General features: G+C 46.7%; 1 protein-coding gene across 2 annotated transcripts in view; it reads right to left on the reverse strand.

The window, feature by feature from the left end:
* lrp2a (low density lipoprotein receptor-related protein 2a) overlaps positions 1-27437 on the reverse strand; it is a 390094-nt gene that overhangs the window by 17061 nt on the left and 345596 nt on the right. The window contains exons 69-72 of one of the 2 annotated variants that reach the window (XM_085986488.1): positions 19049-19269; positions 16910-17089; positions 14378-14497; positions 12141-12228 (exon numbers count right to left, since the gene is read on the reverse strand). In XM_085986488.1, coding sequence (XP_085842614.1) covers positions 12141-12228; positions 14378-14497; positions 16910-17089; positions 19049-19269 — 609 coding nt within the window. The remainder of the gene's footprint in view (positions 1-12140; positions 12229-14377; positions 14498-16909; positions 17090-19048; positions 19270-27437) is intronic. The other variant, XM_085986489.1, reaches the window with a different exon arrangement.

Genomic DNA, 27437 nt, shown 5'->3' on the forward strand with positions numbered 1-27437 from the left:
CGCTTCACTAAGATTGATCTGGCCCAGGCGTATCTGCAAATGGAGGTAGAAGAAGCATCAAAAAAATACCTCACAATCAACACCCATAAAGGTCTCTACCAATACAACCGGCTGGTATTCGGGGTAGCATCAGCTCCGGCTATTTGGCAGAGGGCAATGGAACAAGTCCTGCAAGGGATCCCAGGGACCCAGTGTTATTTGGACGACATCCTGGTCACGGGCGAAAATGACAGTGATCACCTTGCCAACATGGAGCAGGTGCTCACTAGATTCCAGGAATATGGGCTCCGAGCTAACCGCTCCAAATGCGAGTTTTTTAGAAAACAGATCTCGTATTGTGGCCACGTTATCGATAAAGAGGGGTTACATAAGTCCCCAGAGAAGATTGAGGCAGTAGTCAAGGCTCCAGCACCGGAAAATGTGTCACTACTGAGGTCGTTCCTCGGGCTGGTAAACTACTACCATAAGTTCTTGCCAAATTTGTCTACAATACTACACCCACTGGACACCCTACTGCAAACTGGGGTGCCATGGAAGTGGAGTGACGAATGTAGACGAGCTTTCCTGAAGAGCAAAACACTAATCACATCGAAAGAGGTATTGGCCCATTACAACCCAGCATTACCAATTCGGTTGGCATGTGATGCGTCACCCTACAGCATTGGAGCGGTGCTGTCGCACAAATTCTCGGACGGCTCAGAGAGGCCAATAGCCTTTGCGTCACGATCACTAACCTCAGCCGAGCGTAACTACACCCAGATTGACAGGGAGGCCCTCAGCCTAGTGTGGGGAGTGAAAAAGTTCAATCACTATCTGCACAGGCAGAAATTCACCTTGCTGACTGATCACCAGCCTCTTGTCTCCATTTTTAATCCGAAGAAGGGCGTTCCGGTGATGACTGCGCAACGACTACAAAGATGGTCACTTTTTCTAGGGGCGCACCACTATGAGATTGAATATAAGGGCACGAAACAGCATGGAAATGCTGATGGGCTATCACGCCTGCCACTGCCTACTGCGGAGGAAGCACCAGCAGTGGATCCTGTCGAAATATTCCATTCGACTATAGTTGAATACTTACCGGTAACTAACGCTTGTATCGAAAAGGAAACCCGAAATGATCCGACACTGTCTCGGGTATATGATTTGACGGTGAAGGGATGGCCAGCACATGGCGACTCACTGTTGCCAGCATTCTCGACAAGGAGAGAGCAGCTGTCAGTGTGCCGGGGGACCTTGATGTGTGGATCCCGAGTGGTAATTCCATCCAAGTTAAGGGATAGAGTGCTCAATGAGCTTCATGAGGGTCATCTGGGAGGGGTAAAAATGAAAAGCCTAGCCAGGGCTTATGTGTGGTGGCCGGGAATCGATAAACAAATCGAGGACCTGACCAAGAGCTGCTCAGGATGCCAGAAAGTCCAAAATGCACCACCACAGGCCCCTCTGCAACCATGGGAGTGGCCCTCATCTCCATGGCAACAGGTGCATATTGATTTTGCTGGTCCATTCATGGACTCAATGTTTTTAATAGCCGTGGATGCGCACTCGAAATGGCCTGAGGTCATCAAAATGTCCTCCACCACCACGGAGAAAACTGTTGCAGTCCTACGGACCATTTTTGCCAGGAATGGCTTGCCAGAACAGATTTGCTCCGACAACGGACCACAGTTTGTGTCCGAAGAGTTCCGGAGGTTCTTGAAAAAGAATGGAGTAAGGCATTACACATCCGCCCCGTATCATCCAGCCACAAATGGATTGGCTGAGAGGTTCGTACAAACCTTTAAGAAGGCAATAAAGGCTATGTACAATGACAACATTCCGCTGCAGCACAAGGTGGACAATTTCCTGTTCGCCTACCGGAATGTGACACATGCAGTCACCAACCAGGCCCCAGCCATGATGTTCTTTAACCGAAGGTTAAGATCTCGCCTGGATTTGCTCAGACCAAATGTACAAAGAGATGTTGAGAGTAAGCAATTCCAGCACATCCATGAGAAGCCAACAAGGAGCTTCAATGTAGGGCAACCAGTCTTGGCCCGCGACTACCAAACAGAAAAATGGCAGCCAGGAACAATATGCACACGGCAGGGCCCACTAATGTACACAGTGGACGTTGGGGAGAGCATCGTGAGACGCCATGCTGACCAGATCCTAGAGTCACAGGAACAAGTCAACCCCATGCCTCGCCCATACGTACCTGGTGATGAACCCGACGTACAGGTCACGTCTACCCCAGAAACAGTAGCATCGGAAGCTGATGAACCAACCGACGACAGGGGGCCAGAATCGCCTCCGCACCAAGAGCAAGACACTCGGGAAAGGCGCTATCCAGAAAGGATCAGGAAGCCTCCCCAAAGGCTGAATATATAAATAGACTATTTTCAGCTAATGTTGCCTGTTAAAAGTGTTAATTGTAATTAGTTTGATATTTAATTGTTAAATGAGTGTTATGGTACTGTTAATCTAAAAGGGGAGGAATTGTAATGTATATACCTTTAAGGGGAACTATCTTTTACAGCTCATGTATACTGCAGTACCGGCAGTGACCACACCTGTATATAGCACTGAGTAGTAATCTGTACAGATCAGTTCCACTGTGAACCACGTTGAGTAAACACCTGTTGTACCGTTTCTCCTGCAGTCTGTGTCTTATTATACACAGACACAACAATGGGGAAGGAGATGTACTCTCGTCTCCTTTTAAAGAGGGCATGTGTGACCTGACGGATGCAGCAATGCACCGCGAACTGGGAGATATTGCCGATGTCCCCAGTAGCTGATTGAAATGAGCCGGTGGCATAGAAGTTGAGAGCCACTGTCACCTTCACTGCCACCGACAGAGACGTCCTGCTCCTCAGTTGAGGCTGCAGATCTGGCTGAAGCAGGTGGCAGAGCTCAGTGACCACCTCCTTGCTGAAGCGCAGCCTTCGCAAACACTGCTCCTCAGACATATTAATTGTAGGAGAACTGTTGACGAAAAACCCTGGGAGGGTAAGGTCTCCTGTACAGAGGCCTGTTGGCCCTCCTCCATCTGGCCACGATTGCCACTCTCTCTCTGCGTCTCTGTGCCCTCCGAATGTGATGGAGAAGGATGACGCTCCCATCCATTGCAGCCCCCATAGTATCTTGGCAATCAAAGTTATGAAATCAAAAACCAAATAACCTGCAAAGTTATGGTCAGAAGCCAAAACTACCTCAGACAGCGTTGCCTCAATGCAGAAGTCTCTCTTTCTCTCTCTCTCTCAGAACAAATGGTACAAAAATGGCTACCACACAAAAGCCAGGAAGAGGCCCCCTTTAAATAGCGTCCCCCCAGCCCCACAGCGACTGGGAAGCGTTCTAGTCAACCTGTCGTTGGGTGCGCCAGGCGGAAAGGAGGGAGGTGCCACTCAATTTCCGTTCCGGGGCGTCACAAGGGCGTTGCACTCTCGAACGATGTCAAGATTTGTGTGCGTAGGAGAACGGGCGGTATTGTTTAGCGTCACCGCAAAATGTCCGGTTGTGGCAAAGCCACTAAGAAACTCTCACAGTGATTTGTATAATTGCCTTTAATCATGTTTATTACCTTTCAATGTTGGCTCTGGTTAAACAGAGCTAGATCGACAAAATCGCGATCTGACGCGATGACGTCATCACGTGGGTCATGTGACGTCCCCAACGGCGGGAAACGTGATGACGTCATGACGTCAGAGGTAGAGGGCGTGGCCAGCCAGTCCTCGTGTGGAGTGATAGAGAAAAGACCCGTTTAGAGCTTCTCCTGCATTTTCTTGTTTTGTAAAGTTTTAATACATTAAACTCAGTTTGTTAACTTCCAGTGAGTTCATAGATTCTTTGCTAGGAGTGCAGAGATTCCTACACGGTCAATTTCGCGAGAGGTGCAGATATCTCCGTGCCCGGGCGTTAGTTGCTTTGCACCCCACTTGGCACCCTCTTAAGGCACTAACGGGAGGCGCAACCAACTGAATTTTTCCCCCTTAATCTCTTTATTTTCAACTGCACTCTGCTCAATTAATAAGTCTAATTTTTTTATTCTAACAATAATTTATCAATAGGCTTGCTGTTTATTAATCATATTGGCCTGGATTTTGCAGTACGTAAGCCTTGTAAAAGGCCCCACAAGTTCTGGGTTTCCGCAAGCGCTGGGCATGCGCAAAAACCCAGAACTTGCGATCTGTCAAGGTTTGCCTTGGCAGATCTACCGCACCACCTCAAAAATCACTTTAGTTGGCGCACAGTTGGGCTATCTGCCCAACTACTGGCCAGCAAATGCCCATGAAACCCTTAAGCCTGGTAAAAGCAGGCGCAGGGCCTGCTTTCACCAGCATATGGGTTAATATACTGTAAATCTTAAACTAAAAATTAATTAAAAAATCATGCACAAACATTTAAAATTAGATGATGTAAATTTTGGCCCGGATTAAAATGATTACAATTATTTTTCAAAAAATTACATTTTTATTGTAAATGCTTCATTGAAGGGACTTTTATTTAAATTGGAAAATGGGAACATTTATTTTTATTCCAGTTGTATAAATTATTTAATTATTTGGGGATTCATAAACGGAATCCCAATAAGCATATTAGGAATCCTCCTTCTAGATTGGAGGACCTGGTCCACGTGATCCCAGGGACGCTTTCAAACCGCCTGCGTCTCTGGGATCCGTGGGCCTTTATGCAGGCGTATGCCTGCAGGCCCAGGACCCGAAGTTGCCAAAGCCCGGGAGCCTGAAGGAGCGTGCGGATTTTTTTTTTTTTTTTTTTTTTTTTTTTTTTTAAATCGGGTCGGAGGCGTAGTCCGGAGGTATGCCTATGACCGCAAATTCCGGACCATTAATTTCTAGCCTCGGTTCTCATGAACAGCTCATTTAAAGCACAAACTATCTTAGAGAACAGGGAAATCTGTAGAGGAAAGATAGTAGGGAACTGGAGAGAAAAGATATAGCTAATGATTAACACAAACCTGAGAACAATTTAAGATTTGCACAGGAGTCAGTCTTCAAAAATAATAAACATTGATTCCTCTAAAGAAAAAAATTGAATTCATGTAGCACCTTTCACAACCTCAGGACGTCCAAACACTTCACAGCTAATGAAGTATTTTTAACGTGTAATCACTGTTGTAATGTAGGGAAACGTGATAGCAAGGTCCCACAGACAGCGGTGAGATAAATTAACAGATAATGGCCTAGAAATTGGGTATAGCCCCGCTTGAGGCGTTAGAACTGGCGCTGCGCAAAGTTTATAGCCAGACGAAACTTATCGCCACCTGGCGCGAAATTGGGTTGCATCGCCCCGAAAGGGGACTGAGGCGCGAATTCAGGCGTTACACGGGACTCCTAAGGCGCTAAACTTCCGGCGCAACCCAATATCGGAGTGGACGGGCGCAGCGCAGGTGCTCTCAATTACTGATAACCACGAGACTTCCAGGCGCCGGCCAGCTCTTAAAGGGGTGGGTCAGTCAGCTTCAGCATCCACACTCTTCGCCTTGCAGGCCTCAGAATCGGTGAAGGCCCTTCTCTGGCGCTAAAAACTTGGACCAGATGGAGAAGGTGAGACAGAGAGCAGAGCGCTTCACCAATGAGGCTCTGGAGCAATTGGTGGCCGCAGTGGAGCACCGGCAAGATGTTGTCTTCCCAAACAATGGCACGAGGCCGAATCATAAGGACTACCGACGAGCTTGGAGGGATGTATGCCAGAGGGTCAACTCCAGCAGCATGGTGACCAGGAGCCCTGTCCAACGCAGAAAGAAATTCAACGACCTCACTCGGGTCGTGAGGGTGAGTGTTGTTTCTGCAAACTTCTGCATCCCTTCATTTGCACCTGACTTTATGGCTACAGGGTGGGCTGTGCCCCATTGGCCATCTGCCAGCAAGCACCCATGGCCCTTTCTGGGGGCACACATGCACATTTGACTCAAGGCATCATGTAAGGGCTCTTGCACCATGGGGGGCATGAGATAATCACTCAGGGCATCATGTAAGGGCTCTTCCACCATGGGGGGCATGAGATGATCACTCAGGGCATCATGTAACATAACTTCCCCTCCTTTCCCCTGCAGTCCAAGCTGGCGAGGATTGGCAAAGACCAGCTTCGCACCGGTGGAGGACCTCCACAAGTGGTCACTCTCACGGATCTCGAGGAGAGAGTCCACCAGATTCTTGGAGGACGTCTGAGTGGTCCTGTAACCACTGCAGCTGCCGACCCCATTGTCGACAGCGATGGTAAGGTTCTCACCTTTTACAACTGCCTCCTTCCACTTGTTCCCCCCGCCAGCATGCTTTCTCACTGTGGACCCATGTCATAGCCTTGCCGCAATCTGGCATCCCTTGCTGCCAAGCTGTCCTTTTGCTAAAGCCACGCTTCCACCTCCCTGCTTTCAGATGCTGCATCACCAGCTCGGGAGCCGGGCCCTCAAGCTGCCAGTGCCAGTGCCTCCGAAGGCTCAATGAGAAAATTACTGTCCAACAGAAGGTCAGCAACTCTCTCCAGCAATGATCAGAATGGCCAGCCCAAATGGCTGCAGCTTTTATACTAGTGCTGTCCCCTTTAAATAGCGCCCCCCGAGTCCGAGAAGGGCCTGGGAACGCTCCATCCAACTGTCACTAATAGCGCCAGGCGAAAAGGTTGCGGGCGCCACCGAATATCCGGTCCGGGGCGCCAAAAAGGCGTTGCACTGAAATGACGTCATGATCTGCCTGCGCCCGCGGGCGAGCGAAAAGAGTTAGCGCCGGTGCTAAAAGGATACTCAATATGGGAGGTGGCGCTATATTCACTGCGCCCGCCCGAAAATTGGGTAACGCCCAATTCTCGGGCTCTTTAGGCGCCAATCGCTGGCGCTACCAACCGAATTTCTAGGCCAATCTGTTTTAGTGAGGTTAGTTGAGGGATAAATATTGGCCAGGAAATCAGTGTTTCTTCAAATAGTGCAATGGGATCTTTCATGAGGGTAGACGGGACCCTGATTTAACATCTCATCTGAAAGACAGCATCTCTGACAGTGCAGTGAAGTGTCGGCCTGGATTATGTGCTCAAGTCTCTGGAGTGGGGCTTGACCCCATGACCTTTTGACTCAGAGGCAAGGGTGCTACCACTGAGCCAAGAACACTGTCAGGAATTATAAAGCTTACCATTGATCTCCTAATCTGGAGATAAAAAAGGATTCTATTTTATTTATTTATATTTAGTTTGTTCTGAGGAGAACGATTTAGTCCAACTGATTAATACGTTAAATAAAAAATTACCAAAAAATAAAGCTTTAAAAATATTAAAAAAACATGGATATTGTTCATGAAAAATATTGATGGAGAAGCTCTCCCAGGAAGGTTGTGTTTCAAAGAGAAAATGCATTGTGTGCTCAATTCAGCCAGGGTTCCCACTCCCAATCAGTGTCCAGTGGCCTCTGCTGGAATGTGTTTGGATGTTGGGGAAGGATAAGTTTGGACTTAGTTGTGTTGCCAACCTCAGTCAAAAAGAATGACCTCTTGGTCAAAGTACCAGAGGGTGTCCGGGCCCGGCCTCTGGAGCCATTGCTCCTGTTTCCTTTATATTTTCATATACTAATTGTAGGAACCGGAACAAAGTTGGTTCTTTGTAACCTAAGACAAAAATAAAGTACAATGGACCTTTCCTGTTTGACTGAGAGACTCCATCAGTATTTTGTTATTTTGTGCGAGGAAACAGGACTGGCTGTTTTACTGATGGTTATAATGAAAGCCCTCACAGACTTTAGCTTCAGGAAAAGCAGAGAAGGAAAAACATTCCTGAACAGCTCCCTGTAGATAATTATTGAAGCTTTCCTAAATTATTCTTCTATTGCTTTTCACAATGATTTCGACTATGGGAGTACAGTATCATTAAACATAGATAGAAACATAGAAGATAGGAGCAGGCCATTCGGCCCCTCGAGCCTGCTCCGCCATTCAATGAGATCATGGCTGATCATCAACACTCAGTACCCTGTCCCTGCCTTCTCCCCTTGATCCCTTTAGCCTTAAGAAATATATCTAATTCCTTCTTGAATATATTTAATGAATTGGCCTCAACTGCCTTCTGTGGTAGGGAATCCCACAGGTTCACCACTCTCTGGGTTAAAGGTTGTTTTTCATACCCACATTATTTATTATCATTATCAAGCAACCAAAATAGAAGGGAAGGACAGTCATCATGGGGGGAATATTAACCTAAAAAAAAAAGTGAGTTTGGAGCTTGGGGGTAGTTAAATTGTTAAAAATAGGATTCCCGACCTGATCCTGCCTACTTCCGGTTTTAACGGAGGCAGGTAGGGGGCGGGTGACCAACCCGCTCCCTGGGGACGGGATGCCAATTTAAATATTGTATGAGGCTGGAGCCTCTTTTTTAACCTCCATTTTGTTTTTAACTGCATGTGGACGGGTTTTACACAATTTGTGAAACCCAGCAGTTACAGCAAGGTGGGGACAGCTGGATTCAGGAGGTAAGTGCCTTTATACCTACCTCCTGGGGCCCACGATCGTCCAAAGATTCCCCTCTCCCTTGCTCCTCCTGGCCTGCGATCGTCTGAAAACTGCCCCCCACCCCCACCATGCTCCTCCGGCTAGCCTGGCCTGCAATCGTTTTCAGACTCCACCGTGCCCCCCCCCCCCCCGTGCTTCTCTGGCCAGCCCCCATGTCATCCCTCCCTCTCAGTGGCCTAGTGCCGCAGGCCTACCCTCCCGCAGCCAGCCAGCCTCTCAATCTGGCTGGCTGCGGGCGGGAAACCGTGGACTTGCATGCAAATCAGGCCCTGCTGTTAAAGTCGGCAAGGCCTGTGGGAAACCCAGCCTCCCGGGTTTCCCGCCCGCCTTGGAGAAACCCTCACCCGCAACCCACCTTCCTCCTTAAAATCCAGCCCCTTGTATCCAAAAATGAAAGGGGGGAGGGCATGGAAAAGAAATGCATCCCCTTTAAGTAGTTGGGGATGGTACTTGGAACTCAACCAAGGAATGGCAAAGACCACTTGGGATAGAAAAGAAAGCTAAAAGATGAGACACAATAAACATGTGTGCTACAAAATTAAAAAGGTATATTGCCCCTTTAATGGTGTGGAGATGCCGGAGTTGGACTGGGGTGGACAAATGTAAGAAGTCACACAACACCAGGTTATAGTCCAACAGCTTTATTTGAAATCACAAGCTTTCGGAGCGCTGCTCCTTCTTCAGGTGAAGTGGAGAAATGCATAAAGACACAGCTTATATAGTCAGAGAATCATGTCAGATGTTTACAGGTAACCTTTCCAACTGCCATTTATCACACCTCGGCAGAGAGATAATCACAGCAGTCAAAGGTGTGAATGGTGTCCAAACAGGTCAGTCAGGGAAACATTACATCAAAGAACAATGAGGTGGGGTCACAAGGGGTCAAATATTGCAGATGCTGGGGTCTGTATGAAAAACAAAAAAAGACAAAAAACATTTTTTTTGGCTGGAAATCACAGCAGGTCCGGCCGCATCTGTGTAGAGAGAACAAGCCAATGTCGACTCGAGTCTGGATGACCCTGCATCAGGTGGGGTTACATGTAGCGTGACATGAACCCAAGATCTCGGTTGAGGCCGTCCTCATGGGTGCGGAACTTGGCTATCAGTTTCTGCTCGACGATTTTGCGTTGTCGTGTGTCTCGAAGGCCACCTTGGAGAATGCTTACCCGAAGATCGGAGGCTGAATGTCCTTGACTGCTGAAGTGTTCCCCGACTGGGAGGGAACACTCCTGCCTGGTGATTGTTGCGCGGTGTCCGTTCATCCGTTGTCGCAGTGTCTGCATGGTCTTGCCGATGTACCATGCTCCGGGGCATCCTTTCCTGCAACGTATGAGGTAGACAACATTGGCCGAGTCACATGAGTATGTACCATGTACCTGGTGGGTGGTGTCCTCACGTGTGATGATGGTATCTGTGTTGATGATCTGACATGTCTTGCAGAGGTTGCTGTGGCAGGGTTGTGTGGTGTCGTGGTCGCTGTTCTCCTGAAAGCTGGGTAATTTGCTGCGAACGATGGTCTGTTTGAGGTTAGGCGGCTGTTTGAAAGCGAGTAGTGGAGGCGTGGGGATGGCCTTAGCGAGGTGTTCGTCGTCATCGATGACATGTTGAAGGCTGCGAAGAACATGGCGTAGTTTCTCCGCTCCGGGGAAGTACTGGACGATGAAGGGTACTCTGTTGGTTGTGTCCTGTGTTTGTCTTCTGAGGAGGTCTATGCGATTTTTCGCTGTGGCCCGTCGGAACTGTCGATCGACGAGTCGAGCGTCATATCCCGTTCTTACAAGGGCGTCTTTCAGTGTCTGTAGGTGTCCATCGCGTTCCTCCTCGTCTGAGCAGATCCTGTGTATTCGTAGGGCTTGTCCATAGGGGATGGCTTCTTTAACGTGGTTAGGGTGGAAGCTGGAGAAGTGAAGCATCGTGAGGTTGTCCGTGGGCTTGCGGTAGAGTGAAGTGCTGAGGTGTCCGTCTTTGATGGAGATTCGTGTGTCCAGGAATGAGACTGATTCTGAGGAGTAGTCCATGGTGAGTTTGATGGTGGGATGGAACTTGTTGATGTTATCGTGTAGGCTTTTCAGTGATCCTTCGCCGTGGGTCCATAGGAAGAAAATGTCGTCGATGTATCTGGTGTATAGCGTTGGTTGGAGATCCTGTGCAGCGAAGAAGTCTTGCTCGAACTTGTGCATGAAGATGTTTGCGTATTGGGGTGCGAATTTGGTCCCCGTGGCTGTTCCGTGTGTTTGGGTAAAGAACTGGTTGTCGAAGGTGAAGACATTGTGGTCAAGGATGAAGCGGATGAGTTGTAGGATGGCGTCTGGAGATTGGCTGTTGTTGGTGTTGAGTACTGAGGCTGTCGCAGCGATGCCGTCATCGTGGGGGATACTGGTGTAGAGTGCCGAGACGTCCATCGTGGCGAGGAGTGTTCCTGGTTCAACTGGTCCGTGGGTGCTGAGCTTCTGTAAGAAGTCTGTAGTGTCGCGACAGAAGCTGGGGGTTCCCTGTACGATGGGTTTCAGGATGCCCTCGACATATCCAGAGAGGTTCTCACACAGGGTTCCATTGCCTGATGCGATAGGACGTCCAGGTGTGTTGGCTTTGTGTATCTTTGGGAGGCAGTAGAAGTCTCCCACGCAGGGAGTACGTGGGATGAGAGCATGTAGGATGCTTTGAAGGTCTGGATCGAAGGTTTTGATCAGTCTGTTGAGTTGGCGGGTGTGTTCTTTGGTCGGATCTGCGGGTAACTGTCTGTAGTGTTCCTGGTTGTCCAGTTGTCGGTATACTTCTTTGCAATAGTCCGTTCTGTTCTGTATGACGATGGCACCTCCTTTGTCTGCTGGTTTGATGACGATGTTGCGGTTGGTCTTGAGAGCGTGGATGGCGTTGCGTTGTGCTCGGGTGACATTCTGGACTGTCTTGTGAGTGCGGCTGATGAATCTGGCGTTGATGCATCTCCTGACAGCTTGAGCATACTGGTTGTATGTATGATGGTTGTACAGATGGTTACCTGTAAACATCTGACATGATTCTCTGACTATATAAGCTGTGTCTTTATGCATTTCTCCACTTCACCTGAAGAAGGAGCAGCGCTCCGAAAGCTTGTGATTTCAAATAAAGCTGTTGGACTATAACCTGGTGTTGTGTGACTTCTTACATTTGCCCCTTTAATGTTGCTGCATTTCTTAATTTGACATTATTGGCAGAATTTCTAATCCGGTGAACCCATCACCAAAAATCCATCACATAAAAATTTAAGGTGGTGGTGATAAAGAGTTGATTCTACAATCAGGCGTTCCCAGAGATGAGCACCAGGCAGGGAGTGCTGGTCAGAACACTGCAGGCTGGCAGACTTTTGATTTTCTGCCTATTTAAATTAATGGACAGAAAATCAGGGGAGGCAGGTTGGTGGCACCCTGGAGGCACCCAATTAGAAAATCAATCTTAATTTCCTAATCTTAAATATATAAGGAATTTTTAAAAACTCAAGCAAGACACAGCATCCTCATGAGAAATACATGAGGGTACAATAAATTTAACATACTTCGCAAAGCAGGAAATCTAAATATGAAAAATCTGTGGATTCGAGCATGCAATGCAGCAAACAGCCCAAGTATAAACAATACCATCCTACCTTGGATTTCACAGCTTTCAACTTACGTGCACTTTGTAGTGTTTGCTTCAAAATAACAAATTCCTGCATTCCTGCACTTGCAGGCGGGTGGCATTGTTTGCTCCAACTCAATGGCTGCAGAGACAAAAAAATAAGCAAGGTTACAAACTTTAGCGAGGAAACTGCCATATGGAAGCAAATGAAACTGGCTGGTCAGTGATAGACCCAAAAGGTGAGGTAAGCAATAGCTTCCTGTGAACGCATTTCAAAACTAGAATGGGTTGGTGTAGAATGCCACCAATCTATGTCCTCCTGAGGTCTTTTGCAGTTATTTTCACTGTTTGCCAAACCCCCCATTTTTGTGATGTCACACATTTCGATATCATATCCAAGTAGGTATCTCAGCCAGAGGGATTGTACGGGTACCCCATGGAAACTACGTTTAGTTGCCCCCTTATGAAGGAGGGCCATTAAAAAAATTGTGAACTCAATCTTTAGGGATCCTAGTCTGGATCCCCAGATGTTCCAAGCAAAGGCCTAGGAGAAGGGAGTCCCTGATGTAGGGAGTCCTCAACCCCATACCCTATTACAATGATGGTCTTGTAAGGGGCAGGCTGAGAATATGTGCCCACAAATCCATACTGGATTCCTCAGCGCTAGGTTGGGACCCAGCATATCCAGATCCCGGCCATTCCAGCAAAGTTGCATCGGAGTTACAGCAGGCGTATGCTGCAATAGCTGTGAAATTTTCTTCCCCTTCATTTACAGCTTTCCCTTTTCAGTCAAAAAATTCTTTAAAATTTGTCAACCATGACTTGCCTTTAACAAATCCATGCAAGCTGCTCTTCATTATCCTAGGCATCTCTAAATGCTCACTAATTTGATCTCAAATTATTGATGTTGATGAAAACATTTTGTTTAGGATTTTAAATGAAATACCACCATGGCAGTTTAAGAATTTGAATTCAGTTTTAAAAATATCTAGAACTGAAAAACTAGTAAAAGTGACCATGACTGTCAGATTGCTGTGGACTTTCCAAGGTCAGGGGGAGGTTTCCACATTAGCCGGTCAATAGCAGGTACCCACACCAATAAGGGCACATCTAGTGCGTCCACTCAACTGAAGAAGCCAGCTAAAAAATGCCTGGTCTGTAGAGGGTCCTGGAAAGTTGAGGTTGTTGCCTCCTTTAAAAAAATCTCCACATCAAATTTGCATCTCAAATTTTCAGGGGACCCAAGCCATAATCCCTGGCCTGGCCCCCCTAGGTGATCTGATCTGACCAGATGGATCTTCATGATGCTACAACAGGTTCCACTAAGGGCCTGAAAGTGAGAACTCCTGATGTAGGGAAATCCTCATCGCCATATTTCTGGCAGGTGGAGGTTCAGCCCTCCCACTGGCCAACTGACTGAAGGCCAAGACAGGGTGTATCAGGGTCCTGACCGAGTAGACTTTCGTTGAAGTTATGGCAGGACTACGACGGAAGGGCTGCAGGTTTTTTGGGCCATAGGCTCTGAATTCCAGAGAAGCAACAGAGTGCTCTCTTACTGATGGGTTTATTCTCACTGATAATATAATCAGGTATACCCACTGGATTGTTCTTTGCAGATTAAGACACTACACAAAAATATTTAGATATTTTTAAGCACCATAAAAGGCAAACAGAAATGGATGGCATTGAGGCAAATTAAATAAAACTTTACTGTAAATATTTGTCTTCTGATACAGTTCTTTGCTCTAAATTATATGGTCATATCTAAGTTACTACCAACAAGCTATTCCTTCAGAGGGTACAGAGGTGAGCAATAAGGATAATTTTGGGTATTAGAAATATAAGTTATGAGGAAAAATTGAGGAAAGTTGGGTTTGCTTTGGAAAGGAAGAGACTTGAGAGAGGTAACCTAATTACAGTTTTCATGATTATAAAGATTATGAACAAAACTGATCCAGGTAAATTGTTGACTGCAATGAAGGGTTCAAATACCAGGAGGTACAAGTTAAAAACTGGCAAGTGAAAGAGAAAGAAGGGAAGGGCAGAACTCTTTTTACATAAAAGGTAATAGACTTGTGGAATCAGCAAAAGCCACTAACGTGAACAGTTTAAATTGGTTCGAGAGTTACCTGAATACATTTATGTAGAGAGAAGGGATTGAACAATAAGTAAGCAAACGGTTTGGTTAGGTTGATTTATGAGAAAAGGAAAGGCTTGTAGAGCCCAATGGTTTTTTGCTGTTCTTAAAAGTTTTTGCGTTCTAAGTAACTTGATTGATTAAATGCACATACCTGCATCACACTCAGTAAGACTCCTCTCTCGGAATTGACTACCCTGAGGACAAGCACAAGTGTACCCTCCTGGCCTCAGCAAACACAGATGACTACAGACACCCTTACAAGGATTAGGCACTGAAATGAGGATGGAAAATAAAAATAAAAACTGGATTCCAAAGTTTTTAATAATATGTGTAATTCAAGATAACAAAATAATAACTGCATTTTTATAGCAGTCTTCACATGCCAGATGTCTCAAAGCACGTTACATTGAGAGGAAAATAGTGGACATCATGCACAAATGAAAGGGGAAAGCAGAAAGAATTTGGGTGGGGGTGTTGAAGGCACAGTCAAAGAGAAGGGTTGTAAGGAAGTCTGAAAGCAGAGCATGTGAACTGATAAGACAGAATGAACTGGGAGAGAGATCTAAATGACAGGAGCCTCATGGCTGACCAAACACCCATCAATGGTGGAATAGAGGAAGCAGGGAACAAAAAGTAGCCTCGTGTCAGGAGTGCAGGATGCACTTGAGGCTGCAGGAGATCAATAGGGTAGGGAGGGGCAATGCCATGAAGGAATTGAAAGGAAGGGCAAGAATTTTGAGGTCAACTCATTGGAGCATGGAGATCCAGTGAAGCATGGCGATCCAGTGAAGCTTGGATGATGGGGTTTGTGCAGGAGAGGATATGGACTATGGTGTTTTGGATGACTCATAATTCATGAAGGCTTGAGTTGGGAAGGAGAGTGTTAAAGAAGTATCTCATCCGTCTACCATGTGTTGGGACTATTAAACTGAATACAAATGCTCCTCAAGCATTATTCCTAAATTATGTGTGAATAGAAGCAATGAAGCTAAATTAGTGAGTCATTTGATATTATACAGAGGATGTTAAATTATTCTATAATATGCTCTGAGATTCTGCCCTACTGATACTAAGCCATTATATGAAAAGAAGTGACCTGTGCCAAAAAAAAATTCACACAAATACTTAGCCCGGAATTTTAATCCTTTGGCAGGTTGGGAGCGGTGGGGGCTCAGAAGCGGTTTCCCACAGGCCCTTCTGAATTTAACGGCAGGGCTTGATTTGCATTTGAAACCTTTGTTTCCCACCTGAAGTCAGCCAGATGGAGAGGCTGGTTGGCTGTGGCGGGTAGGCCTGCGACACTAGGCTGCAGGGATCGCGTGGGGGCCGGGGGCTCATCGGGGACTCGAAGGAGCATTGGGGGGCCGGGGGGGATCATCACGTGGGGGCCAGAGGAGCATCGGGTGGCCAGGGGCTCATCGGGGACCTGGAGGGGCATTGGGGGGGGGGGGGGCCGGGGGCTCATTGTGTGGGGGACGGTGGAGCATCAGGAGGCTGGGGGCTTATCGAGTGGGGGCCGGAGGAGCATTGGGGGGGGGGGGGGGCTGGGGGCTCATTGTGTGGGGGGCAGTGGGTGCCCCAGAGGGCTGATCGGGAGGCCAGAGGAGCATTGGGAGCCCGGGGCTCATCGATTGGGAGAGGCCAGGATTGAGATCAGAGGCCTGGAACAGGGGATTGGAGGCCTGCGGGGGGGGGGGGGGGGGGGGTAATTGGAGGCCTCATGGGGGGTGTCTCCAATATGGGGGTGGGGGGGGTGTTAAGCAGGGACGCTGGATCCAGGAGGTAAGTGTAAAGGCAATTACCTTCTGGATCCAGCGGTCCTTGCCTTCCATTAGCTGGCGGGATTCACGAGACCTGCAAAACCCGACCTGCCAGTGTTAAATTTTAAATGGTGGCTTAATCTGAGGCACGCCAGCCTCATTATAATATTTAAACGGGCAACCCGCCTCCTGGGAGCGGGTTGGCTGCATGCCCACTGTTCCACCTCCGTGGGCAGGTTGGGGTCGTGATTCAGATTTTTAACACTAACTTCCCATCCGACCCCAAAACACCTGTTTTTTGGGGTTAAAATTCCCCTCTTACTGTCTGCCAACAGAATGCAGACACCATTCAATATGTGGGTTTAGCTGAGCTTCAATCATCATTAAATTTTCAGCCCTCGACTGGTTTGCTGGTAGGGACTAGCTTCTAGGCCAATATCTGAAAACTATTTTTAGTATATAGAGTAGCTTATATGAAGCTTTCTTATACTTTGACTAACTATATGTTTTAACCCAGTCTCAGAAAAGCATTCAATACTGGAGAAGTGACATCCTCATGGCCAATTAGTGGGGCATTATGGGAAATGTCATGCTATGGAGCTGCAATTCCTAGGAATTGGGTTGAAAATATCCATTTACACCTATTGAATTTTAACAGCCTAGAAACTCTACAACTATTAGTGAAAAGAAGATTTTTATTCCATCAGTCTGGATCAGGTAATGAAAAGGTAGTGTCCTAACCCATTGTACCCATGAGATCTCAATGTTTTAACTTATGTAGTTTATAATAATACTTTTAAGCCAGCCAGCGACACCTTTAGAAAAAAATAATAATTATATGTTGAATACTATACTTGTGGACCTGCAGTGGGGGAATATTTATCTGTGTAATTTTAGATAAAACCTAGGATAGAAGATTGTACCTGAGTGATTGTAACGATTCTCCTGATAAATTCGAGCTTGAGTTAGCCATGGGTTTACAGTCATGATCTTAACCTTGTGTCCATTTCCAAATTTATCTTGTTTCCATACTTCACCACTCTCCTTCGATGTCCAGTACAAGTGGCTTTCAAAAACATCCAGACTGAAAGGGTTACCTAGGTCTGGTGAAACAAAACAAGAACAACGTGTTAACTTTGTTTAGACAAAGTTCATTTAAAATAAATTGTTAGCACTCCTGAAAATGAAAGACCATTTGCGAGTACTGAGGAGTCGTGGGAAGGGGGACTCCTGTTCCTCATGGCTTCACAGGAACAATTTTTTGAAACTTATCTTTTAGTGGTGGTTGCTGCTTAGGCTGTAGCGACCGCTGAAGAATTCTGGCTCATCACAATCCAACTTGATAAGGCGGGGGTAGGGGAGGGGCGGGGATTGGGTGGTTAAAGTAGGCATTAGGCCGCTCATTTACTTACGTAAAGCACCTAACACCTGTTTTAGATGACCGCCACAGACACCTGAAAAATGTCCCGATCCAATATGGAGTCAGACATCTTTCAGGCGTCTTTGAGGTGCAGAACGTTGGTCCCCGAAATTGATCATCATTGCGCCTGTTGATCCATTTTCTCACCCTTGCTGTCCAGTTTGAGTTGGATAACAATATGGCTACTGGTTAGAGATATCTGGCTGGATTTCCCTCAGGTGAGTTGGTTAGCAGTGGAGGGGGAGAGTTACTTCCCTCCATCCTGGTGACTCTACTGTTAACCTGCTGGAGTTTTCTGGGGGCGGGGTGGTGGCTGGGGGAGGCAAGGCCCTCATTATATATTCAGGGTTGGTTTGGAGTGGTAACACCACTCATTATCGGAGTCCCACTGCAGGAATGGTGTCATACGGACTATTTTTAAACTCGGCCCACCTGGCAGAAATGGAATTAAAATAGTGAATTAATGTGGTGAATTTACTACCCATTCCAGCTCCATCACCATGTATACTGGGGCCTTCTGCTGGGCGACCGAGGTGTCGCCGTTTTCTGAAATCTGCTGGCTGCATGCAAGGCCTCATCAGCAGTGTGGGGCCATGCAAAATTTACACTTTAATGCTTAGGCTCGTTCATCATACTTCTAAAGTACCAGCACAAACAAAAAAGTCCCCAATTTAGCTGGCTACCAGTTAGACCGCCTCTCTGCCTTACCAGGTTAGGTAGAGAGTCAGGTGAAACAGCTAAATGTTTTCGGGCAAGCAGCAAAGCAGCTGAATACTTAACTGAATTTAAACAGTATAATTTTTTTTAAACAAAGTGCATTCTTTTACACAATATTTTCTTGCAAAAATATAATTTGGAGCGGCTGTTTTAAAATATTTACAATATGGAGAGGTATGTTAAAATTATTACAGTATTTTGCAATGTCCTGCAAACCTGCAAGACCTACTCCAGACAACATTTTCTTGTTACAGAATTTGGATGAACTTGCTGTAGAAATTGTCCTTGAAATGCCAGAGGCTTTGATTCTACTGTGCATTGTAATATTCTAGTCATGTGGCACTGAGCAGAGCTGCCTTTGGTGTCTGTTTCATTCCAGGTGAACTGAAGAACGGTCCAGTCTCAAAAGATTAAGTTCGCCTGCTGATATTGACAGGACAAATTTCTTTTGAATCTGGTCTCCTTTTCTGGACTCCTACTGAGGGTCAGAGAAAGGCGGGGCCATATTACAGTAGACATTCAAGGCTGGTTCGTGTTCTGGTCCTGGGAGTAGCCTGACATATGCAGGCTCAACGCAGCCTACTTACGCACTCTTATAGAACTATAGAAATATAATATAAAAATATTATTTACAGTATAATATTCTTTACTGAAAAAAGTTTTTTTTTTTTTTACTTATACATAAGTATTCCTGCAGTATTGAAAGGACTATTGATCCACATTAAGGACCTACCACATGATAAAATATGCTTAAATTATTTCAAGCCTAACTTGGAGAAATATGTTTAAATTTTAAATGCTACATATTACAAAATAGCTGATCTAGTTGGGTCAGATGTAATTAATTACTTTGAGGCTCGCAGTCCTAACATTACTGTTGATATATAATTGTTAAACCCGTAAAAAGCCTCTGCATAAGTCTCACCTCCATTAATAACCAGCATTCTTTCCGTGCCATCAAACTTCATGGACTCTATGAGATTCTCTTTGGAGTCACTCCAGTAGATTCTGTCACCATTAAGATAATCTACAGTAAGGCCTGTAGGCCAGCCCAGGCCACTGTTAACCAGCACCTGCCGGTGCTGTCCATCCATCCAGGCACACTCTATCTTGGGATATCTGCCCCAGTCTGTCCAGTAGAACAGCCTGAAATAAAGGTTAAAGGCAGCACATGTAAATGGTTTGCTGTATTCTTTGAAGAATTAAAATACATTGAAGTTCTGTTGGCAGAGTTAGAATTTTCTATTTTAATATGGGTAGTTTTATTCTGCAAATAAATGCATTATTTAGAAAGTAAAAGGGGCCAATATTCTGGAGAGCAGATGGTACATGGCATAAGTGCCGAATACACTTTCCAAGGACCTCCATCATAGAGCCTGCCAAAGCTTGCAGCATCAGGGAGAGGTCTTTTAATTCTAATACCACTGGCAGGAGCCTACGCTACTGGGGCACATTTAGGCCACCCATCTTACCCCACAGGCTACACACTGCAGTGCAGGTTGCCAGTTACAAGGAGAGGGGTGCAAGGCCCCCCTTGGAAGAAACTTCACTGTGCCCCCAGCAGCCCATATTGAATTAGTTTTCAAAAAAAAATCTCTCTTCAGGTGTCCAGGCCACGATCCTGACCTGGATACCCATGTGAGCCCTACTTCCATCCTTTGGTAGCCTGGTATATCTCTTCTTAACCCACTGTCCCTACACTGGGTCCCTCAGAGGGCTGGAGACATGGGTACTCCCAATGCAGGGAGTCCTTGCCCCTGCCCCCCTTATGCCAATGGCCTTTGGGGTGGGCAGAGGCTCTTCCCCCAACAGTCTATCCCAGAATCCCCAAATTAACCGGACATTGGAACCGGTTCTGGGGGAGGTGGGACCAGTTCAAACCGGACGGTCTGCACCTGGGCAGGGCTGGAACCAATGTCCTAGGGGGAGTTTTTGCTAGTGCTGTGGGGGAGGGTTTAAACTAAAATGGCAGGGGGTTGGGAACCTGAGCAGGGAGACAGAGGAAAGGGAAACAAGGATAAAAGCAAAAGATAGGAAGGAGAAAAACAAAAGTGGCAGTCAGAGAAACCAACGGTTTAAATCAAACATGGCCACAGTAAATAATAATTCTAATAGGTCTAAGAGCGTTAAAAAAACAAGCCTGAAGGCTTTGTGTCTTAATGCAAGGAGCATTTGTAATAAGGTGGATGAATTGGCTGCGCAAATAGAAGTAAACAAATACGATTTGGTTGGGATTACGGAAACGTTGCTCAAGGAAGGCCAGGACTGGGAACTCAACATCCAGGGGTATTCGATATTCAGGAAAGATAGGCAAAAAGGAAAGGGAGGTGGGGTAGCATTACTGGTTAAAGAAGGGAGTAACACAATTGTAATGAAGGATATTAGCTCTGATGAGGTGGAATCTGTATGGGTAGAACTGAGAAATACTAAGGGGAAAAAAACATTAGTGGGAGTGGTTTATAGACCTCCAAACAGTAAGGCGGAGGTTGGGGATGGCATTCAAAGAGAAATTAAAGAAGCGTGCAATAAGGGCACAGCAGTCATCATGGGTGACTTTAATCTACATATAGATTGGGCCAACCAAATGAGTAACAATACTGTGGAGGAGGAATTCCTGGAGTGTTTATGGGATGGTTTCCTGGACCAATATGTCGAGGAACCAACCAGAGATCAGGCCATCTTAGACTGGGTATTATGTAACGAGAAAGGATTAATTAGCAATCTTGTTGTAAGAGGCCCCTTGGGTCGGAGCGATCATAATATGATCGAATTCTTCATTAAGATGGAGAATGAAGTAGTTGACTCGGTGACTAGGGTCCTCAATTTAAATAAAGGAAACTATGATGGTCTGAGGAGCGAGTTGGGTAGGATTGATTGGGGAATGTCACTCAAAGGGTTGACGGTGGATAGGCAATGGCAAACATTCAAAGACTGAATGGATGAACTACAGAATTTGTTCATCCCAGTTTGGCATAAAAATAAAACAAAAAAGGTGACCCAACCGTGGCTAACGAGGGAAATTAAGGATAGCATAAGGTCCAAGGAGAGGGCATATAAATTGGCCAGAAAAAGCAATAACCCTGAGGATTGGGAGCAGTTTAGGATTCAACAAAGGAGGACAAAGGGATTAATTAAGAAAGGGAAAATAGAATATGAGAGTAAGCTTGCAGAGAACATAAAAACTGACTGTAAAAGCTTTTATAGATATGTGAAGAGAAAAAGATTGGTGAAGTCAAGCGTAGGTCCCTTGCAGTCAGAATCGGGGGAATTTATATTGGGGAACAAAGAAATGGCAGACCAACTAAATACATATTTTGGTTCTGTCTTCACAAAGGAGGACACAAATAAGCTCCCAGAGATGCCGGGGAACATAGGGTCTGATGAAAGGGTGGAACTGAAAGAAATCAGTATTTGTAGGGAAATGGTGTTAGGAAAATTGATGGGACTGAAGGCCGATAAATCCCCAGGGCCTGATAATCTACATCCCAGGGTACTTAAGGAAGTGGCCCCAGAAATAGTAGATGCATTGCTGGTCATCTTCCAGAACTCGATAGACTCTGGAACGGTACCCATGGATTGGCGGGTAGCTAATGTTACCCCACTATTCAAAAAAGGTGGTAGAGAAAAGGCGGGGAATTATAGGCCGGTAAGCTTGACATCGGTAGTGGGGAAAATGCTAGAGTCCATTATAAAAGATGTAATAGCAGAGCACTTGGAAAGCAGTGACTGGATCGGACAAAGTCAACATGGATTTACAAAAGGTAAATCATGCTTGACTAATCTACTGGAATTTTTTGAGGAAGTAACTGGTAAAATAGATAAGGGAGAACCAGTGGATGTGGTGTATTTGGACTTTCAGAAGGCTTTCGATAAGGTCCCGCATAAGAGATTAGCGTGCAAAATTAAGGCACATGGGATTGGGGGCAAGGTATTGACTTGGATAGAGAACTGGTTGGCGGACAGAAAGCAAAGAGTTGGAATAAACGGGTCGTTTTCCGAGTGGCAGGCAGTGACTAGTGGGGTACCGCAAGGATCGGTCCTAGGACCCCAGCTGTTCACAATATATATTAATGATCTGGACGAGGGAATTGGATGTAATATCTCCAAATTTGCAGACGACACAAAGCTGGGGGGGAGGGTATGCTGTGAGGAGGGTGTCGTGAAACTCCAGCACGATTTGGACAGGTTGGGTGATTGGGCAGAAACATGGCAAATGCACTATAATGTGGATAAATGTGAGGTTATCCACTTTGGTGGCAAAAACAGGAAGGCAGATTATTATTTGAATGGTAATAGTTTGGGAGAAGGGGAAGTGCAAAGAGACCTGGGTGTTCTTGTGCACCAGTCGCTGAAGGTAAGCATGCAGGTGCAGCAGGCGGTTAAGAAGGCAAATGGTATGTTGGCCTTTGTAGCAAGAGGGTTCGAGTACAAGAACAAGGATGTCTTGCTACAGTTGTACAGGGCCTTGGTGAGACCACACCTTGAGTATTGTGTGCAGTTTTGGTCGCCTTACCTGAGGAAGGACGTTCTTGCCATGGAAGGAGTGCAGCGAAGATTCACCAGGCTGATACCTGGGATGGCAGGAATGACGTATGAGGAGAGATTGGGTCGATTGGGCTTATACTCACTGGAGTTTAGAAGATTGAGAGGGGATCTCATCGAAACTTATAAAATTCTGTCAGGCCTGGACAGACTAGATGCAGGAAGGATGTTTCTGATGGCCGGGGAGTCCAGAACCAGGGGTCATAGTCTAAGGATAAGGGGTAAGCCATTTAGGACTGAAATGAGGTGGAATTCTCTGCCACAGAGGGCGGTGGAGGCCAGTTCATTAAGTATATTCAAGAAAGAGTTGGATATATTTCTTAAGGCTAAAGGGATCAAGGGATATGGGGAGAAGGCAGGGACCGGGTACTGAATTTGGATGATCAGCCATGATCTCATTGAATGGCGGAGCAGGCTCGAAGGGCCGAATGGCCTACTCCTGCTCCTATCTTCTATGTATCTATGTATCTATGTATCTATGTAAGGCCAAGATCTGGCATATCCAGGTCCCAGTCTAAATTCTGGCTCTCATGGCACACCTCCACTAAAGTATGGCAAGAATACATTGACATGGCCACAGATTTGCGTCCCAAAGTTCTGCAAAGTTGATGAAAAACTTAATTAAACTTAATAATTATTTGGGAAACTAAAATATTCAAGATATCAAAATGATTTAAATAATTGATGCTATTGCTTCCTATGGTTTTCCTGAAATGACTGGCAGGCACATCATCCAAACACACTGCACCACAATCATTGACAAACTTCCCTTTCTCTTGCGGGCAAAGGTGGCTCATAACCGCTGGGTACAATGGCAGATGGGAGGCAGCCCAGCCAGGCTGCTGTACTGACCCTCGGCCAACTGGAGGAGTCCATGCTCGACATCATTGGAGGGGCAGTGACCGAGGCAACGGGAGAAGTTGAAGCCCTTGCTGACAATGACGATATGATCATTCCTAATCCTTCTTCTCGCATCCCACTTCCCCCTCATCCCACAATCTCTTCTCACTTACAAGCTGCTGATGGTGCATGCACGGATATCTTGCTTTCCACCCTCCCCTCCCCTCACCACAACCTGAGCCTTGTGCCTTTCTGCTTTCAGATACCCAAGAACTGTCAGCAGGCCAGCCTGTCCCTCATGCAGTGGAGGAGAGTGAAGGAGAAGGTGGCAGTGGCGGCACACCGTCACTGCATCTGATACTCGCAGACACCAGCTCAGAAACAGGCACTGCTCGTAATGTAGAGGGTAGTATAGATGCGAGATCTGCACAGGGTGAGGCACCGGGCATGAGTGGGTTGCAGCACGACCAGAGGGAAAGGGTAGCTCAGGGCCGAGCTCCCCGGAGGGCGAGTTCATGCACAAGTTCTGCTGCACAGGACTCAGATGATGACCTTGATGGGGTGGCCTTCAGAAGAAGGGCGATGGCCATGCACACCAAAATGCTTGGTGCAATGGCAAGCCTGCCAGAAAGCCTCGTCAATTTCAAGAAGCATGGAGGAGTCCAGCTGCAACATTAGATGGGGCTTTGCGCAGAGCTTGGAGCCCATGATTTCCAGGATGGAAATGATGGACAACTCGAGGAGAGACCTCGTCAACCCAGCCATGATGCTGTGTGTGATGGGCGATGTTGCGGCTTCCATTGTAGCACAGGCAACAATGACTCAACATCTCAGTGCTGCAGTGGAAGTGCAGACTGCTCTCCTGCAGGTTCAGCTTGCTGCCACCCAAGATCAGACTGCTGCCATCGTGGTTGGATTTACGAGTGTCGAAAGGGGCTTGCAGGGTTTCGCAGCAGGCCAGCAATCTGTCCTCCAACAGATTGCTAGGAATGCTGAGCCACCACCCTGGGGGAGTGGCAGTGGGTTTGTTGAGCAAGAGCCTGCTGTCCTCTCGCAGGATGACAGCATTCCTAGTACCACCACTGCCACTCTGCCATTGCTCTTGCCGCTGCCTGTGAGCCAGCCAGCCCAGACTGCTGCCGCCCATACCGAGGTGATGCAGTCTACAACCGGGCCTTCTAGATCCACAGCTGGTCTAGGTTGTCCTGCAAGGCCATCTGTAGTCTCTCCCACAGAAACTCAGGAGCTTTCCAGCAGCCATGCTGAAGCCACTGGGGGAGCATTTGGTAGGAGCACTAGAATAGGCAAAGGAACACGAATGACAGGCACCAAGGGATTGCGCAAGAATGATTAGTTCATATTGTAATGTTGATTGAATTGTGATAAATTTATTTAATTTTGTTTGGAATGTTTGTTTTATGGTGGCTCTCATTTCAGTTTTGTGCCCAGGAGGATGCGGTGATGTTCCGTGACAAAGGGATGGTATGATCAGATGTAGTGAGCAATGGGGATCTGGGGTTCATTCACTGGAATCGGAGTCTGAGGAGGCCTTCACGGACAGCCTGCCCGGAATGGAGATCTGCTGCTTGCCTCCTCCCTTCCTCCTCATCCTCTTCCTCCTCCTCCTGAGGTGGTCCTGCAATCCCTGGTGGCAAGGGCTGGGCCCTCATCATGGCCAAGTTGTGAAGCATGCAGCAGACCACCAGGACATGGAACACCCGCTCCGGCGAGTACTGGAGGGCTCCTCCCAAGCGGTCAAGGCAGTGGAACCATTGCTTCAGCAGCCTTATTGTATGCTCGGTGATGTTCCTGGTGGCAGGAGTGGTGGGCTTGCGGAGGGGTGTCATCAGGCAGGTGTAGAGCAGATAGCCCTGGTCTCCAAGCAGCCATCCTTGGGTGTGACATGATGACTGGAAGATTGCTGGCACCCCCGGCTGACACAGGATGAAGTCATCGTGACTGCTGCCAGGATACCGGGCATTGACCATCATGATGCTGTTGGCGTGGTCCCACAACAACTGCACGTTAAGTGAGTGGTAGACTTGGCAGGTACAGAACATCTCAGGATTAGTGTGCGGTGCTCGCAAAGCCAAGTGGGTGCAGTCGATGGCGCCCTGTGCCATGGGGAAGCCCGCTATTCTGGCAAAGCCACATGCACACTCCTCCTGCTTCTCTCTGTTCAGAGAGAAGACAATGTAGTCCCTTCTCCTGGTGTAGAGAGCCTCCATAATCGCCCGGATGCAGCGATGGACGGTGAAATGAGAGATGCTAGCTATGTCTTCTGCTGCAGACTGGAAGGATCTGCTGGCGAAGGAATTGAGGGCCACAGTGACCTTGAAGGCTACTGGGAGAGTCGTGTTCGCCGTGCTCTGAGGCTGCAGGTCTGGTTGCAGGAGGTGGCAGGGTTCAGTGACCACCTCCTTGGTGAAGCAGAGACCCCTAATACCTCCACTTAAGTGAGGAGCAGTGTAAGAGAAGTGCTCTCAGAAGACTCTAGGTGGGCAAGTCCTCCTGCTGAGAGCCCACCTGGCCCTCCTGCTCCCCCCCCCTCTGTGCGCATCTTTTCCTCTTCTTCGCTGCCACCGCTCCCTCTCCCGAAGATACTCGAGCGCGAGGGGGACTGCAAATAGAATTCCCATGACTATGAGTAAATGTTGTGAGCAGAAGCCTTTAAATGAGAATGAAGGCGTACTCCACTTGCACCAACACTCCCTGTCACATCAGGAACTTTAAACAAGTTTAGAAAGCTGCAAGAGTAATAGAAAGTTACATAGAGCCAGTCAAACTGAAAAACCATGTCAGCTGCCAGTTGTTGCTGGTGATCTCTTTAAATAATGCTGCTGGAGGCTCCTTCCTGCTAGTGAACACTTGGTCAGCTGGTCATGATTAATACAGGCCGGTAAGTGGAGCGGCAAATGCGGAAATGGCAGATTGGGTGTCAAGTGAGTGTTCCACACTCACTGACGTCATGATCTGCTTAATCTAAATATCTGCTGCGAGTGCAGGCACTGGCAGCACTGCTGACCTGCCCAAAATGGCGGCCGCTGCAGGACCTGTCGGAAGCGAGGTGGCCACCATTTTTCTTTCAAAACGGGCCTTAACGGCCAGGGCTAAACCTCCGAATTTCTAGTCCTAAGAATCTCAATTATGCTGGACTCAAAATAATTTAATGAACTGATGAAAATTAAGTAATGTCTTGCTAGCTTTATCTGCTGATTTAATGTGCTACTATGTATAATTCTTTTTGTAATCAACAATTTGTAGTTTAGCTCCAAATGTAAGGCTTGTCTGTATTTTTTGCCCACTTATCAGAGCTGAAGTATACAAATCGCCAATCTGTATTACATCTGCTGTAACTCAGCAGTGAAAGGGTAGATTGTGACCCTAATTCATATTATGTCGCATTCACTATACGCATAAACACATTAGGAAATCCAGAGCAAGATAAGGCCAAGTGTGTTAAGGGAGGGGAGGAATATATTTTTATTTTTACATCTGTTTAACTAAAATGCATTAGTATCCTACCTGTGAAAGGGTTTTAAATCATTCTATTTCCAAGAAATAACTTTCATTTATATAGCACCTAATTCATGTCCTCAGCACATCCCAAAGCACTTTGTAGTCAATGAATTACTTTTCTAAAATAATCACTTGCTATGTTGGTTAAATACTGCAACTGATTTACACATAGCAAGATCCTACAAACAGCAAATGAGATCACGAACCAATTAATTTATTCTTTGACTGTAGGAAGAATGTTGGCATGGAGAACGGCCTGCTGCTCTTCAAATAGTGGCATTCATCTGAATAGGCAGATTGGGCCTCGGTTTAATGTCTCATCCAAAGATGGCACCTCCAGTAATTCAGCACTCCGTCAGTACTGCACTAAAGTGTTAACCTTATTTATGTGCTTAAGTCCAGAAGTGGGGCTT

Source organism: Somniosus microcephalus, chromosome 4 (genome assembly GCF_052327205.1).
Source record: "Somniosus microcephalus isolate GS21.2 chromosome 4, FLI_Smic_1.0, whole genome shotgun sequence".
Classification (NCBI taxonomy): Eukaryota; Metazoa; Chordata; class Chondrichthyes; order Squaliformes; family Somniosidae; genus Somniosus; species Somniosus microcephalus.